General features: G+C 44.1%; 1 protein-coding gene across 1 annotated transcript in view; it reads left to right on the forward strand.

Moving 5' to 3' along the window:
• Nucleotides 1–17,526, forward strand: part of LOC141132415 (deoxycytidine kinase 2-like) — a 226,722-nt gene that overhangs the window by 64,413 nt on the left and 144,783 nt on the right. Inside the window, exon 4 of the mRNA XM_073620773.1 lies at nucleotides 6,726–6,873. Coding sequence (XP_073476874.1) covers nucleotides 6,726–6,873 — 148 coding nt within the window. The remainder of the gene's footprint in view (nucleotides 1–6,725; nucleotides 6,874–17,526) is intronic.

Raw genomic sequence — 17,526 nt, forward strand, 5'->3', positions numbered from 1 at the left:
TTTGAAGGCCCTGGAGCACCAGGACAATGGAAACGCCCACAAAATGACCCAATTTTGGAAAGCTAACACCCCAACGTATAATCTATGAGGCATAATGAGTCTTTTGAACGGTTCATATTTTTCCAGAAGTTTTTGGAAAATGTGGAAAAAAATGAAAACGCATTTTTTTTTACACAAAGTTGTCCATTTATAAGCTATTTCCAACACATAGCATGTACATAGCAAAAATGACACCTCAAAATACATTCTGCTACTCCTCCTGAGTATAGCGATACCACATGTGTAAGACTTTTACACAGCCTGGCCACATACAAGGAACACCGTCAGGTGTTCTAGGGACACATAGCATGCACATACCAAGAATTACACCCCAAAATACATTCTGCTGAGCAAAGGGTAAAAAAAAAGATTACCTGTGGTTTTAGTAGCACAGTTGTCCACAGGAGGATAGCACTGGTCCAGGCAGCAGGCAGGGACTTGGTCAGCAAAAGCGAACGCAATTGTCCAGGCAACAGACAGGAACACTGTCCATAGTCAGTACAGGCAGCAGGCAGGGATACTGTCCATATACAGTCCAGGGTCAGTGCAGGCAGAGATTGTCAGCAGTGCCAAAATATTGATCCTGGTAGTAGGCAGGAACATGGTCCATCCATGTGGTGTGGTCAGTTCATGCGACAGGCAGAGGCATGATGGCATAGGTCCTACAGGCAGCAGGCAGAAGTAGGGCCTCGTTCAGGACAGAATGGGGACAGGGGTAGGGGCTTCTCCCACCCAAATCTCTTTGAAGCCTCCGAGTCTCCAGACCCTAATCTAGAAATGAGAAAACAAAAAAATGTTTTCTTCATCCAGAAAAACAATTCTGGAGCCCCTCACATATGTGAGACCCCTGTGTTATGAATCCCACTAGCCCAGTAGCAGGGTACAAGATCAGTCCAAGAGGCAGGCAAAAAGGATGGTCAAACAGTCCAGGGTCAGTTACAGAGCAAGCAGAGGCATAAGGGATGTGAAGGTAAATGGCAGGAAGTGAGGGTTATGTTTACCATACTTCACTAATAATTTAGTGAAGTATGGTAACGGCGGAAACAGTTAACTATACAGAGGCCTGGTTGGGAAGGACATTGGGGACAATAAAAAGTAGTGTCTCTTCTCACTCCTCCTTTGGTGCACACCCGGCATTTTTTCTGCCGTTTTTGGCCTGTTGGTCTGGGGGGGATTTTTTCGGGAAAGTGGCGTTCGGACAGTCTACTAATCACATTGGATCGAATGGTTTCTGGTGGGCCGTTCGGGTATATAAGGGCAGTGATGATTTCCTCCTGGTATCCAAGGAAGTATTTGGGGCTTGCAGTGGATTTATGATAAATAACATAGCTGTTATATATGGCCAAATTGAACAAATATATCGAAACTTTTTTATACCACTGGTATGTTCTTCTCGTGGCAAGATAGGGTTCGAGCATCTGGTCGTTGAAGTCGACACCCCCCATATACTTGTTGTATTCAAAGATGCATGTGGGCTTTTGGATTACCCCATTCCTCCTGGTTATCTCCACGACGGTGTTATTGTGGATTGATGAAAGCACGTAGACGTCCCTTCTGTCCCTCCACTTCACAGCCAGAATTTCCTCATTCCTCAAGCTCGCCATTTCCCCTCTTCTTAGCTTTTTGTTCACAAGGCTTTGAGGAAAGCCCTTCCGGTTCTTCCTTATGGTGCCACATGCTGGAGTCTTCTGTCTGTGAAGATTTCGGAACAGGGGCAGACTAGAATAAAAATTGTCCACATATAGATGGTAGCCTTTTTCCAGGAGTGGGTTTATGAGTTCCCAAACGACTTTCCCACTCGATCCGATATATTCTGGGCAATTAGGGGGATGTAGCTGGGTGTCCTTCCCTTCGTATACCATGAAGGCATAGGTATATCCTGTAGCTCGGTCGCATAATTTATACATTTTCACCCCATAGCGGGCCCTTTTGGTGGGAATAAATTGTTTTATGCCCAATCTGCCACTAAATTTGACCATGGACTCATCCACACATATGTGCTGGTCTGGGGTAAATAACTGGGGGAAGATATCAGAAAAATATTTTAGTAGTGGGCGAATTTTATATAGCTTGTCAAAATGTGGGTCATTTCGGGGAGGGCACTGGGTATTGTCATTGTAGTGTAGGAATCTCATAATCATGAGATACCTGGTTCTGGGCATTACAGAGGAAAAGATGGGCATGTGGTGGATGGGGAGGGTAGACCAATAGGAACGTAATACATTTTTTTTGGTTAGTCCCATACAGAATGTGAGGCCCAAAAAAATTCTAAACTCCTCCACTGTTAGGGCTCTCCATTCGTAGGGACGGGCATAATAGGACATTGGGTTACTTGCTATGTATTGTTGGGCATATAGATTGCACTGGGCCACAATCGATGCAAGCATGTCCTCAGTAAAAATAAGGTTGAAAAAATCTAATGGTGAAAAATTTTCTGTATCCACCTGGACTCCTGGCTGGGCAGTAAAAGGGGGAATGATAGCTTCTCCTGAATTGGGTGGCAGCCATAAGGGGTTCTCAAGGGAGTAGGGAAGGCTGGCATGGGACCTAACCCTTTGGGCCTGAGGTGACACCCCACTGGTACGTGGACTTTGTCGAGGCACTGCGGTGCTGGTGGATGGCACTGCGGTGCTGGTGGATGGCATTGCGGTGATAGTGGATGGCATTGCAGTGCTGGTGGATGGCACTGCATCCTCACCAGTACATCTTCGTCTGGCGGGCGGACTCTCATCCTCCTCTGAGGCTGTCAGTGTACCACTGCTGAGGACAGGCTCGTAGTCCACGTCAGACTAAGAATCTGAATAGGAATCTGAAGCGGAGAGCTCCCCGTTGCTCTCGTCGGCCGCAAGAATATTATATGCCTCTTCGGCTGAATATACTCTTTGTGACATAGTGATGAAAAATGGCAGATATGTGGCACTGATGACACGTGACACTGGCAGATTGCACTGGTGATAGATGGCACTGATACGTGACACTGATGTGGTAGGTGACACTGGTGACACTGATGTGGCAGGTGACAGACAGGTGGCACTGACGACAGATGGCACTGACAGATTGCACTGATACGTGGCACTGATACGTGGCAGGTGGCACTGATGTGACAGGTGGCACTGATGTGGCAGGTGACACTGACAGGTGGCACTAACGACAGATGGCACTGACAGATGGCACTGATGACAGATGGAAGCACTGTGGCACTGATGTGGCACTGTATGGGCACTGTAGGGTGTTTCACTGAAGGCTCGGCAACTCACAGTAATGACAGATCGCTCTCTCTCCTCACACACGGTCTCTGTGTGAGGAGAGAAAGCCGGCAATGAGAGATGATCTCATATGTTTACATTTGAGATCATCTCTCGTTGGAAGCTCGGATCGCGCTGTAAACGGCCGCTGTGATTGGCCGTTTATGGCGATCTGTGACTGGCTGTGTCCAAGGGACACGGCCAGAGCAGAATTTCCCCGATGCGCGCTCCCGGGAGCGCGCATTGCGGAAGTGAACAGGAGGACGTCCAGGGACGCCCTCCCGGCAATTGGAGTCCGCGCTGTAGCCGTCTTTCGGCTATAGCGCGGACGTATATATATATATATATATATATATATATATATATATATATATATATATATATATATATATATATATATATATATATATATATATATATATATATATATATATATATATATATACATACATACATACATACATACATACATACATACATACATACATACATACATACATACATACATACATAAAACGGGGCATGGTAATTTAATTAGAAAGTCCTCACAATGGTTCCCTTGAAGCTCCTTGATATAAATAGTAATTTCAAAATATCCACATCACTCGCAGTCGGCTAGGGTAAAGCATTCCATATTTGATGTTGCGGTCTCCCAGTCGGTGGCGAACATCTGTAAAGGTTTTGCACTTCTCTTTTTTTTTTTTTTTTTTTTTTTTTTTTTTTGGCGATCTGGAGAAAAATCAGGGAACAGCATGATGTGAGCATTGCCATATTGCAGGTTTGGGTGTTTCCTGGCCTCAGAGTATATGGTCTCAATCACAGTAGTTCAAAAAATGTACAGGAAAGGGCGAAGAGGGACCCCTGAGATGGGGCGACCCATAGGAATGTGATGCTCCCGTTTGGCCACATAGGTAGGAGAGACTTCAGCCAAGCCCAGATTTTAAAAAAAGGCTCCTGAAAAGTCTGCCAAGCAATCCCCCTCAGAGCCTTTAGGGAGACCCAGGACCCTAACATTGTGTCTCGTGCGATTTTCTGACTTTGAGACAAGCAATTTTACTGTTCTGTGCAATTCAGTGATTATAGCCAGGTGTTGCCCCGTGCAATCCTTTGACACCCAGGCCTCAGACTGTGAGAGATGGCCCGTTTTATCTAAATCATTTGGTATGAGATTGCACTCCTCCGCTAAGTGATGAATCTAGACCAGAAGAGATTTTTGCTGCTTTCAAATCCAGCCAGCCAGGATCATGTTTGTGTGCCCTGCTGGAGATTGGGACGGCGGGGGCACAGAGGCTTCGGCGGGACACCTACCTCCACGTCCGCTAGCAGTAGCTGCAGCCGCATGTGGTGTCGAAGCTGGAGCCGCGGCTGTGAATGTGTGGAACACCGATTTTGAAGGCATCGAGTGGCTCCCTGACAGGCAGAGAAGCTACAGTATTGGTGTGGGAGGTGAGCCGTGAGCGGAGCTGGTAAACTGGCCCAGGATGGATGCAGAATGGCAGGCGCTCTTCTCGGACACCTCCGCTCAGCTTCTCATCCAGCCACGCCCCCCTTTGTTTGTTGTTGTTTTTTTTTTTTTTTTTTTTATTAAAAAAAAAATGTATTTTATGCGATAAGCTCCCCTTTCCAGTTATTTCTGCATGTGCTTTGAGTCTGCCTGTTTGTGTGGAGAAGTGGAGACTTACTTTTTTCTTTGAAAGGTCTGCACATCATGTGTTTAATATGCAAACTCAAAGGTCCAACAGTTCTGGTGAGTGAGACCAATTCAGAGGGGGTGAGCACAAGAGCACCAAAATCTTGTCTTTTCTGCTGTGGATGGAGCACTACTGAATTTTCAGTTTTGGGTAGACCATATTGAAATGCTAAATTTTTAATGGGCACTTCTTCATCCTAATATTGTTTTATGCACTTTAGGCTTGTAGCACCATATAAAAAGTGGGACGAGCGTTGTACAAATTCTTTAAGCATCTTTGCACAATTTTGTATAATATATACATTTTTGAAGTACATGAAATTCTACATAAGGTTTGGGTTTATTAACCACACAAACCATTTTATGGTTTGTGCGTTGCACTCTATTGAGAATTTGTTATATACTGTATAACAGTGGTCTCCAAACTTTCCAGTTCACTGTCCTTCAGACTTTAGGGGGGCCGGACTTGGAATACAAAATCCCCCATCATTGGTGTTGGAGGAAAGGATTGTGCCCCATCATTGGTGTTGGAGCACATTTCCTCCCACTAACACCAATGATGGGGCATAATTCCTCCCAATGACACCAATGATGGCGCACAATTCCTCCCACTATCATTGGTGTCGTTGGGAGGAATTGTGCTCCATCATTGGTGTCGTTGGGAGGAATTGTGAGCTGTCATTGGGAGGAACTGTTCCCCATCATTGGTGTCATTGGTTCTCCTTGTTGGGGTCATTGGGAAAAACAGTCCCCTTTATTGGTGTCAGTGAATGAAATAGTGTCCATGGGCCAGATAAAAGCAAGCAAAGGTCCGCACCTGGCCCCTGGCCACAGTTTGGAGACCACTGCTGTATAAGGTGAATAGTAGGTTTTTATTTATTTACCGGCATATAACATGCGCTTTTTTCCCCTGAAAACAGAGGTCAAACAGTGCCTGTGTGTTATACTATGTTTTACCAACAGGGGCCAGGGATCGGGCGGTCTGCCCCGGGAGCCACCCATTGGGGAGTGTCAGGGTGACTGCCCTGTCTCTCCTGGCCCTGGGACAGCGTTGCCTGCATAGTCTAAAGTTGATAAAAAAAAATCACTTGCCAGCCCCTTCTCCTACACCGCTCCTGTGTCAGTGTCATTATAAAATGAAGCTTGTAAATATCTCAATAGCTCAGTTTTTTTTTTTCTGGCTGCTCTCCTCCTCTCCCTCCTCCTCCTCCTAGCTTTAGATTGGTGGAGGAGAGCAGTTACATGACCATGTAATGTCAGGGAGAGCAGTCATGTGACCAGGTCAGTGGAAAAAAGGAGCTATTGAGGTATATGGAAGCTTCATTTTACAATAGCAGTGACACAGGAGGAGCAGTGTGGAAGGGACTGGCAGTGTTTTTTGTTTCTTAGCTGTAGAGAATGCTGGCAGCACTGTCCCAGGAGACTCTGGGTCTCCTGGGAGTGCAGGGGGGCTGTGTACTGGATGGGGGGGACTGTGTACTGGGGATGGGAACTGTGTACTGGGGAAGGGGGCTGTAAAAACATTTTTTCCTTAAACTTCCCTCTTAAAATTGAGGTGCATGTTATACACCTGTGCGTGTTATTCGCCGATAAATACAGTATTTTTATTTTTTTATGTTTCATTTTTTTTTTTTTGTTCTTGCATTTTTGAATTGAGTAGCGCTGCCTATTCCCATTATCTACACTTTGATATTCAGGTAAAGGGGCGTTATATTTTTTTAATTCATGTATCTTCTCTCTTGGCTTTTTAGGTATGTATTTGCTTCAAGCTTGTTTGAGTCGGGAAGCATCAGTGAAACAGAGTGGGCTATTTACCAAGACTGGCATACCTGGCTTCTGACTCAGTTTGAGACAGAAATAGAACTGGATGGCATAGTTTATCTCCGTGCAACACCAGAGGTAAGCCTTTTAGAGAAAGAATCACACATCTGTAGACTACATATCGGCCTAAACTGAGGGAAAAAAAGGTTATTTTTTTATATATTTTTGTCGCTCTATTTTTGTTTATAGTGCAAAAAATAAAAACTGCAGAGGCGATCAAATGCCACCAAAAGAAAGCTTTATTTGTAGGGAAAAAAAGGATGTCAATTTTGTTTGGGTACAACGTCGCACGACCGCGCAATTGTCAGTTAAAGCGACACAGTGCCAAATCGCAAAAAGTGCTCTGGTCAGGAAGGGGGTAAATTCTGCCGGGGCTGAAGGGGTTGAAGACCTCCTGGTGTTAATGAGGAGGTGGATACTCAGCTCCTTACACAGATGGAAAGGGCTGGGACAATATATTACTATATAATATATAAATATATACACACACACACATACTCCCTGTGCACACAATAAAAACGTTCCTCTGTCAGCTGCAGCTCTTACTCACAAATGTGTGACAAGTATGCACTAGGCCCAGTGCAGCTGAACGGTAACCATAAATAGAAATTAGGGATGACAACAATACAAAACAAGGGGTGTCAGCGCTCAGTGGGTCAAATTGAAGACAAGTCCCTTATTGGCAGAAATGAGGAACAAAAACAACCCAAATGAGAAATGTCAGCATACAAAGATTTAATGAGGAGAAGTCTCTCTAACAGTAATAATAAACAAAAGGCAAGTTTATTCAATGATGATTATAGAAATTGTTCCAAAAGTCATTTCTGTAATATTGCAATCGAAAGAGGGATAGGAAATAAAATTAGCCTACGGTGTCACTGAAGGCCCCCGGAGCAGTGAGGAGCTTATGGCATCCAATGATGGAACAGTGCAGTGAGGGGGGCGCCAATATTCCCGCTGCACATGGGAGTCCTGACGTCCACCGGGGTGTACTGAGATGGCTGGCATGCTAAGGAAGGGGGAGGAAAGCCGCGGCAAGGGAACCAAGACTCTCTCGACAGAACCGTTCGCTGAGCCGGCTAGTGTGCTTGTGGGTGTAGAAGGAAAGCTGCGGTTTGCAAACAAGATGTAGCCACTCTCCCTGGATAGAAGGGTCAGCAGGTGAAGGTTACCACAGAGTGTGGGGTGGGAAGACCCAGAGCCCATGTGTAGAGATGCCATGAGAAGCTGAGGAGGGCTCGTCGGGATGGTGGTAGCCGGAAGAACACGGGGACCAGCGTGAAGCGCAGTCTGTTCGGTGGCCGTGACTACGCGTTTCCATAATGACTAAAAGGGGAGGAATTGGATAAAATCGATTTAAAACTGCATGTTTCCAATTCCTCGTTTAGGCCTTTTGGTGCGAGAGAGTCAAACAAGGTATATCCAGAATACTTCCCTTCTACATAAAAGGGAAAATCTCCCATTTTGCAGTCAAGGTGCCCTTAGGGATGGTCTCTATGACAAAAACTTCCAGACATTTTAGGTCGTCATTGTGCATGCGGTGAAAATGCTGTGTTCATCGCAACCTTTTTTGATGAACCTGTGGTAATTCCTAATTCTTGCACGCAAAGTGTGTATAGTGCGTCCCACGTACAAGAGGCCACATGGACACCGCAAAACATAAATGACAAAGTCTGTGGAACATGTGATAAACTGTTTGATAAGAAATTTTTTTTTTTTTTTTCCCTTTTGGTGGTGGTGATTTTTCTTACTGCCGTGGGTAATGAATTGGCATGTCAAGCATCCTCTTTTTTTTTTTTTTTTTTTTTTTTTTTTTTTAATTTTTTTTTTTTTACACTGAAGAATTGCTGTCCTGTTATCAAAGTTTATCATTCTAATATCTAATGGGGATCTGATGTTCTGTTTGCATTTTACTTGGTGCAAGTATATTTTTCATAGTGCAAGCCTTTCTGAAAGTTATTTGCGGAGCTGCTGGCAACACAGGGGCTAAACGCTGGTCTAGCAATAAGATTTTATAAGGTTTTTGTATGCTTTTCGAAACTGACCTATATGTACAGTATCATTTAACGTTGACACAAATCTTACTGTATGGTTATCGTTCCCTTCAGCTATGAATTTCTCTCTAGAAAGAGGGTTCATGTGTGACATGAATGCCTCTTGGACCAGTTCCGAGGGGTAACCCTTATCTTCAAATTTCATTTTCATAGAGCCACCTTGTAAAACATAATCTACTCTCGAACAATTTCTCCTTAACCTGTTAAATTGTCCACTTGGAATATTCTTTATCCATGTAGGGTGATGACAACTATTAAAATGGAGATACGAATTCCCACTTTTTGATTGAAAATGTATACTTTTTTGCAAGAAAATATACAAAAAAAACAAATACTTCAACAGGGTACTTTCCACTCTGTACTGCGACGCAGCGTATAAAATACACTACATAACCATACATTTCCAAGCATACAAAATAAATTACATTCATCCTGCGGTATGATGCCTGATGTGTTGTGAAGAGTAATAATACCCCGAAACATCACATCATGCATGACGCCGCATTACCCTGAGAGCATTACTTTCAAAAAACATGTCACATAAAATCAGGTCATACAGTCTAGTAGCATTCAAATGGGCAACGGGTGTGATGGAGGGGGGGGGGGGGGGGGGATAGGAGATGGGGTAGGGGAGGGAGAAAAGAGTTCACAGGCCCGAAGCTTTATTGAACTGCCAAACGATACACGGGGAAAGGGAGGGGGGAAAGGGGAAATCTTCAGACCTCCCCTTCCTCCTTGAAGTCCATCAAGTGATAGTCTCTGAGCAGACTGTGTACCAGTCTACGACTGTCCTCGATGGACATCCTCTCCCGCTGGTGGATGAGGCGCTTTCTGGCGCACCACAAAGCGTCCATAAAGCAACACAGCACCCACCAGGCACCGTCAATGTCCTCCTGTGAATGAGTTCCACAGAAGAGTCCGTTCAACACACCGAAGTGTGTGATGGCAGTCTGTGGCACAAAGTCTTTCAGTTCAGGTTCCAAGGCCCTCAACAGGTCCTGTGCAAAGGGGCACTCCCAGAAAACATGAAAAGCAGTTTCCACCTGGATGATGCAAAAGGGGCAGTGCCTGTATCTGCACAGGTTTCTGGCATGCATGAATGTCCTGAGTGGCAACCCCCCTTGGATTGCCATCCATGCCAGATCTTTGTGCCTGTTGGTGAGTCTCTTTGAAGAAACATTCCTCCAGACCACTTTGCAAGTGGCTGAAGGGAGGCCTGGAACAGTCTCAACAATGTCCGATGCTCTAATCAACTTGTGGATAGTTTTTGGCTTCCACAAGCCGGGCTTCACTCCATGTAGCCCCAGCTCCTTAATAAACTTGAAGGTGTCCAAGTAGTACCAAGGGGTATCCCAGTTGTAGGTGATGGAGCTGTCCCATTTGTCCCATCCAAGGGTCCTCCAAAGAGGCAGGAGGAAAAAATGGGACATGGAGTTACCACCAGAGTCCACAGTTCTGTCCACCAATGTGCTGCGGATGCAGTTACAAGCAAAGCGCACCCTCAGTAGGGTAGCGATGAGTAGGGTAGCGATGTCGGGCACACCCTTACCACCCTTGAGGGGTTCCTTGAACAATAACCGCCCGCTTCACTCTGTCCATTTTGGAGCTCCAGATGAAGTGAAACACCGCCCTGGTAATGGCCTTGCAGGTGTTAACCCAGGGGGGCCAGGCCTGGGTGAGGTACTGCAACACAGGGAGAATCTCACTGCGGAGTACCAGTGTTTTACCTTCGATGGTGAGTCCAATCTTCTGTCGCATCTTTGACAGTCTTTCCTCCCAGGACTTCAGGGATGCGCCCTCAGCTCCAAACCAGACCCCAGTAGTTTTGATGAAGTCCGTCTTGATGCTGAAAGGAATGGGTGCAGAAGAAGGCAGGAACCACTTTCCGAAGAGCATGACTTCTGACTTCCCGCAGTTGACCTTTCCCACTGGTGGGCTTGACGTGATTTTTTTGTCAGAATACTACCCTTGTCATGGGTTAGAACGAAGTCTAAAAACGCCAACTCCATGGGGTCGAGCGCATGTGTGAAATATAAACCGAAGGAGGTTGGCTTTGCAGTGGGCCACAAAGGATGGGGAAAAACATCCGGCCACCACTCCAGATGAGCAAAATGTCATCAATATTCATTCAATGTTCATAGGTTGGACGTGATGGACTTGTCTTTTTTCAACCTCACCTACTATGTAACTATGTAATATATCTACCAAAAAATACGATGTGCCTGGCGAACGGGTTGTTAGCCCAGGTGTATTCCTTTTCCCAGTAGCCCATTGTCAAATTGGCATATACCAGGGCAGGAGCGTTTATTTAAGATCACATCATAGGTCCCTCCCAAAGCCCAAAAAACAGTATTATTTAACTATTTCAGCCATTCTGTGAGACCAGAGTGAGTAGCAGCAGCTGAGAGAGCAGCAGTGTACTTGTATCTACCTCAATTTCGGTGCTTTTACTATGGATCCCATAATGAGCATATGTGAGGAAAAAATGCAAATTTTTTTTTTTTTTTATATATATATTCTTAAATTGCAATTGATTATTTTTTTTTGTTTTATATTTTTTATAAGCTGTATATGTAATTTCATTTTATTTATTTATTTATTTTGTCTTTTTTAATGCAAATTTTAATTGCAATTTTAATTAACCCTAACTGGAAACCCTAACTTGTGCTTCAAGGGGAAAACCCTAACCATAACCTCCTAACTTGTTCTTCAAGGGGAAAACCCTAACCCCAACTATAACCCCCTAATGGGAAACCCTAACCGGAAACCCTAACTTGTTCTTCAAGGGGAAAACCCTAGCCATAACCCCCTTACCCTAATGGGAAAGCCTAACCAAAAACCCTAACGGGAAACCATAACCCTTACCATAACCCTAAACTTGTTCTTCAAGGGGAAAACACTAACCATAACCCCCTAACCCTAATAGGAAACACTAACCCTAACCTTAAATTTCATGCAACTATGTTTGATCAAGTCAGGGGTGAAGCTCAATGGTGGGGTCATCTGGTTGAAATCTAACGTATAGGTCAAATTCCAATTATACTTTGGCTAACCGTAATGCTAGTGGTGTATTGGATTGGATCATGCTCATAAGGGGTATATAAATGTTCTATGAAGCATAGCAAGCAATTACAAGTTTTAAAAAATTTTTTAGTGTTTTTTCATCATTTGCTATCATTTTTTAAGTTTTGTAATGTTAAAAAATAGGGCACCTGTAAAAACACTTATAAACAAAATTGCGGCAAAAAAATTGGGCTAACTTTACTGTTGTCTTATTTTTTAATTAAAAAAAGTGTATTTTTTCCAAAAAAAAGTGCGCTTGTAAGACAGCTGCACAAATACGGTGTGACAAAGTATTACAATGACCTCCATTTTATTCTCTAAGGTGTAAAAAAAAAAATGTATAATGTTTGGGGGTTCTAAGTAATTTTCTAGCAAAAAAAAAAAAAAGGTTTTTAACTTGTAAACAACACATCTAAAAAAAAAAGAGACTCGGTCCTTAACCTCCCTGACGGTATTCCTGAGTGTGGCTCGGGGTTAAATTTCAGCACCATTAGCGGTAACTCCGAGCCACACTTGGGATTGCATTGCGGGATCCTGGTGTGGTATACTTGCCTTGTCCCCAGGATCCTGCGATGTCCCCCCGCGCTGTCTGCGGGCTCTGTCCTCCTCCGAAGCCTCTCTGTGCCAGGCTTAGTTTCCTACGAGCGTTGCGACGCACGGGGGCGGTGCCTGGCGGCAAATTCAAAAAATGTAAAAATCATAACACATACAGTACTGTAATCTTACAGATTACAGTACTGTATGAAATCATTTCACATCCTTTTTATCCAGTGCCCTGCATGCAGTTTTATATTGTATATACTGTTCTTTCTGCCTGGAAACTTGACATTGTCCGTAGCAACCAAAAAGCATCCCTTTTACGTCAAAAGTGGCTTTAGACCAGCTAGAAAACAGCGATCGTAAATTAGAACACTTGCAGAATTGAGCGATAATGAATCATGGGGAAATTTATTTTATTATTTTTTAAAAATTATTTATATTATATTATATTATAATTTATGATTCTGTGTTTTAAACTTCATCATACCTGGGATATCTACTAGACTCTTGGTGGACAGATATAAGTGTGTTATTGTTAAGAATTACAGGCCTTCAATCTAAAACGCCAAATCTCCATGCAAAATAATTGTACCGCTTTCAGCACCTAAAATCCGAAATAATCATACCGCCAGGGAGGTTAAGTGGTTAAGGAGATCAATATGTATAAATACATAAGGGGTCCTTATAGTAAACTTGGTGTTGAGTTATTCACTTTAAGGTCATCACAGAGCACAAGGGGACACTCTTTACGTCTAGAGGAAAAAAGATTTCATCTCCAAATACGGAAAGGTTTCTTCACAGTAAGAGCTGTGAAAATGTGGAATAGACTCTCTCCCCAGAGGGGGTTCTGGCCAGCCCAGTGGATTGCTTTAAAAAAAAGCCTGGATTCTTACCTAAATGTACATAATAGCATAACTGGGTACCGACATTTATAGGTGAAGTTCATCCAGGGAAAATCCAATTGCCTCTGGGGGGGGGGGGGGGGGGGGTCAGGAAGGAATTTTTTCACCTGCTGTAGCAAATTGAAGCATGCTTTGCTGGGGTTTTTCACCTTCCTCTGGATTAACTGTGGGTGAAGGATTATGTATAGGGGATTGTATTTTTTGTTGAATTGGATGGACTGTTTGTTTTTTTTTTTTTTTTTTTTTTTTTTTTTTCAACCTGACTGTGTAACTATGTAAGCCAATTTCAATGCAAATCCCATTTTAAGTGGCTAAATCTCCAAAAACTTGAAGAGTAATGCCCCATACACACGGTCGGATTTTCCGATGGAAAATGTCCGATCGGAGCGTGTTGTCGGAAATTCCGACCGTGTGTGGGCTCCATCGGACATTTTCCATCGGATTTTCCGACACACAAAGTTGGAGAGCAGGAGATAAAATTTTCCGACAACAAAATCCGATCGCGTCAATTCCGACCGTGTGTGGCCTGTTCCGACGCACAAAGGGCCACGCATGCTCAGAAGAAATTCCAAGACGGAACAGCTCGTTCTGGTAAACTTAGCGTTCGCAATGGATACAGCACTTTCGACACGCTTCAATGTTAAAAATGGTTTAATACAGCGCACTCTCTTCTTCTTTATAATGTGATAAGAATTAAGTAGTTTTGCTGCTCATATTCACACACACTTCTCACAAAGTTTTTTATTTTTGTTTTTTTATTGGGATTCCCTGAATATATTGTTATTAGTTGTCACATCTGACAGAATTTTTTTTTTTTTATTTAATTTTTTGGGGGATTTTAAGCCTTTTTTTTTTTTTTTTTTTTTAATGTTTGAATTTTTTCAAAGGCTGATCTTTGTTCAATGTTATTTTTATTTTTACTCCAGAATATTTTTGTGTGTGTTTTGTGTGTCAAGTTACCCCAACACCATTGATATCTTTTATTATTTAATCTCAAGGAGATTGTTTGGTGTTGGTGTCCCTTGTTCATTTCACATTGTATATTTGAAATGTACCTGAATCCTCACAAGCCAACTGTCCTTTTTGAAGTAAAACACATAGAGTATAATTCAAAACAAAATTCCTTTATTAAGGGCTCAGAACCAAACAAAGAGGAAGGCAACACTGGATCAACAGGAGAAATTAGCGAAGCCTGGGACCCCCACGGCAGACATCAATTCTTGCACATCAAAATTGGTGGCCTGAGGAGTCCATATGTAAGGGAGGGCAGTCTGGTCCAGAATTCGCAGAGATCCGGATAGCAGCAGATGACATGTGTGTCCCCGGGCTGTGGTACCACAAGAGGCTGCATTTTTTGGCCGACCAGACTGGATCCAGGGTCCTCACTTTCTGGTCTAACTTTCACGCTTCATTCCGGGCTGTGGCTGTGCAGTTGGAGATGTGGCAGGAGGAGGAGTAGGACCTGGAGGAGGACTGGGAGGACCTGGAGGAGAAGGAGGTGGAGGAGGAGGACCTGCAGGAGGAGGAGGAGGACCATCGCAAAGGTGTGTCTGAGCTGTCATTTGGCCCCTCATACCTTTTGTTAAGAGCCTCCAATATGAGCGCCTCACACAAGACTTGTTGGCCCTCCTCCATCCTCTGCATTTTATATGCAATGACGGCAGCAATGTCCTCCTCCACGGTCTGTCGTGCTCCCAGGACCTCTGTAGCCCTCCAAAAGAGTCCTCTGGTAGCCTCCTCTAGGGCACTCCTCCTACTGCCACTTTCTCTTTTCAGGGGAGGTGGAGGGACCTGCAGATCAGCCAGCCGGCTCGGCCCGGCCACCTCCTGGCTGAGACTTCCCTGTGTATGAAAAAGGGACATGGTTGTAATGTTTTGCTTCATCAATCACAATCCTAAATTAGTACTCCAAACTAACATCTAGTTAACATCATTGATTGGACAAGCAGAAATATTTAGAGGAATGCTATACCTGGCTCAATCTGGGCTGCTCCACGTTGCCTGGCAGGCCCAGGTTGGGCGTCAGAAGCCTCAGCCGGGGGGGAAGAAAGCGTGGAAGGAAGACTGGAGAGGGATGGCCTGGGTTCAGTCTGGCCTGCCAGAAAATGCAGCCTGTCGTAGTACAACATCCTGGGGACATAGATGTCATCTGCTGCTCCGGATCTCTGTGAATCCAGGACTTTCTTGCGCTCCCTTAGATATGTGCTCCTCAGGCCACCAATTAAGATCTTTAAATAGGTGATGTCTGCCGTGGGGATCACCTGCTTCACAATTTCACACAATTGCACCAGTGCTGCCTTCCTCTTTGCTTGGTTCTTGTAATGGGGGTGTTTAATCTCCCACAGACATGGCAGCTCCCTTAAGATATCTATGAATACTGACATGAAGTCATTGTCTTTCACTAAGATATCCATGTTCACTGCAAGACACAACACAAGACAAAGCCTAATGTCAGACAAAACTCTCCTAATCTTGTTACAATATAGGCTTCAATGTAGAAGCAGTATAGGCACAAGTTTGTCTCTTACCTTCGTTCTTACGATCGGCGCGTCCAATGCTCCTTCCTCCGCTCACAGATCGTACGTAATACGCACGCGTGTTACGCTTTATACACACTGCGCATGCGTGTAACTCCGCCCCTGACGTTCTTTCTAGTCTATTCCCCGCCCCTTTTCGTTCGGCGCAGTGGGGGAAGAGCACATGGCGGAGTCACAGCAGGTGCGTGCTAATTGCAGGAGCGAGGAGGAGGAGGAAAGCCCGGATCCGGACACGTCCCAATCCAGAAGGAGACGTTTTAAGGCCACAAATATGTCCTTTGGGGAGATGTTGGAGATGGTCGACATCATGAAGAAGTCCGACTATGACGGAAAGTATGGGCCTTACCCCAACCCCAATATCAGAAAGGCCAAGATCATGGCGAAAGTGATCAAAAGTCTGCAGAAGAATTTCGGGGTTCGACGATCGAAAGATCAGCTCAGGAAGCGGTGGTCGGACCTGAAAATGAGAGAGCCCGAGCAGTACCGAAAGATCCGGAGAGTGCTGCAAAAAAGTAAGTAGTTGTGCTGTGTTCCTATTCTTTCTGTCTTTATTGCGTTCGTGCTGCTCCATATGCTTTTCTTAATTGTACAGTTTAAAAGGGCAACTTTAATGTTCATGGGCCCATTATTCGTTCGTATCAAACATTTTTCTTTTTTTTCACCATTGTTTAGGCCATATGCATTTTCCCACATTTTTTTGGGGCCTACTTGGATGCCAAATAGTTGTTTGTGTAGATGGGTTTGTTACTAGAATGAAATGCCAACTAGATTGTGTGTAAGGAGAGGACACTGAGCAGTTGTTTTCACATCTGGACACTGGAGCACTAGTGTGGGACACAAGAACACCATTTTTATTAGGGGGCCACACAGGTGCTCCAGTGTATACTATAGGGGGGTCTCCATCTGTGAAGCTTGTACTAAACAGGTAAAGTATTGCAGCTTGACAAAGGCCAATAAAAAAAATACATCTTGGAACTCGGCTAAAATAGACCATTGTACCCCACTTCCAAGCAATGTTTCCTATTTCTAGTTCTGCCATCAAATATCTGTGTGCTAATTATACCATTTTTGTTTTACATAGGGGAGAAAAGACTCGGAGGACACCCCTCATCCGAGGAGACCATAGACCCTCCACCTCTGGAAGAAGGGGAACTAACACCAACCCAAGAAGAGCAGGAGGAAGAAGATGTGGTGGAGATTGGCACCACAACAGGTGAGTGTCTGCGACCACAGGCTCAGGTAAAAGAGATGGATGGTGGCAGATTTTTGAGACCCGTTTTTGTTTTCTTTCTCTCTTTTTAGGTGATCGTGATGTTGTAGATCCAGAACGTTTCACATCAGAAAGTGCCCAGATCCTGATCGGGGAGATCATGGGGTGTAATGTCGAACTGCAAAACATACAGCAAAAAATCAATGATGTTATTAAAAAAAAATAATAACATTATTGATGTTTTGGGGCGAATTTAAATCCCCACAAAATCACTTTTTGGATTGTGGTCCAATCTTTTAAATATTTTTGCAATGTTTTGAAAAGCCAAATTTGGAGGATGCACACAGTGTGCCAACATGTGCTATCTGCCATCACAGGAGATCAATGGACGCGTTTTGGGGGTGCAACCCCTTCCTCAATTATAA

This window comes from Aquarana catesbeiana, linkage group LG03, assembly GCF_042186555.1.
Source record: "Aquarana catesbeiana isolate 2022-GZ linkage group LG03, ASM4218655v1, whole genome shotgun sequence".
Classification (NCBI taxonomy): domain Eukaryota; kingdom Metazoa; phylum Chordata; class Amphibia; order Anura; family Ranidae; genus Aquarana; species Aquarana catesbeiana.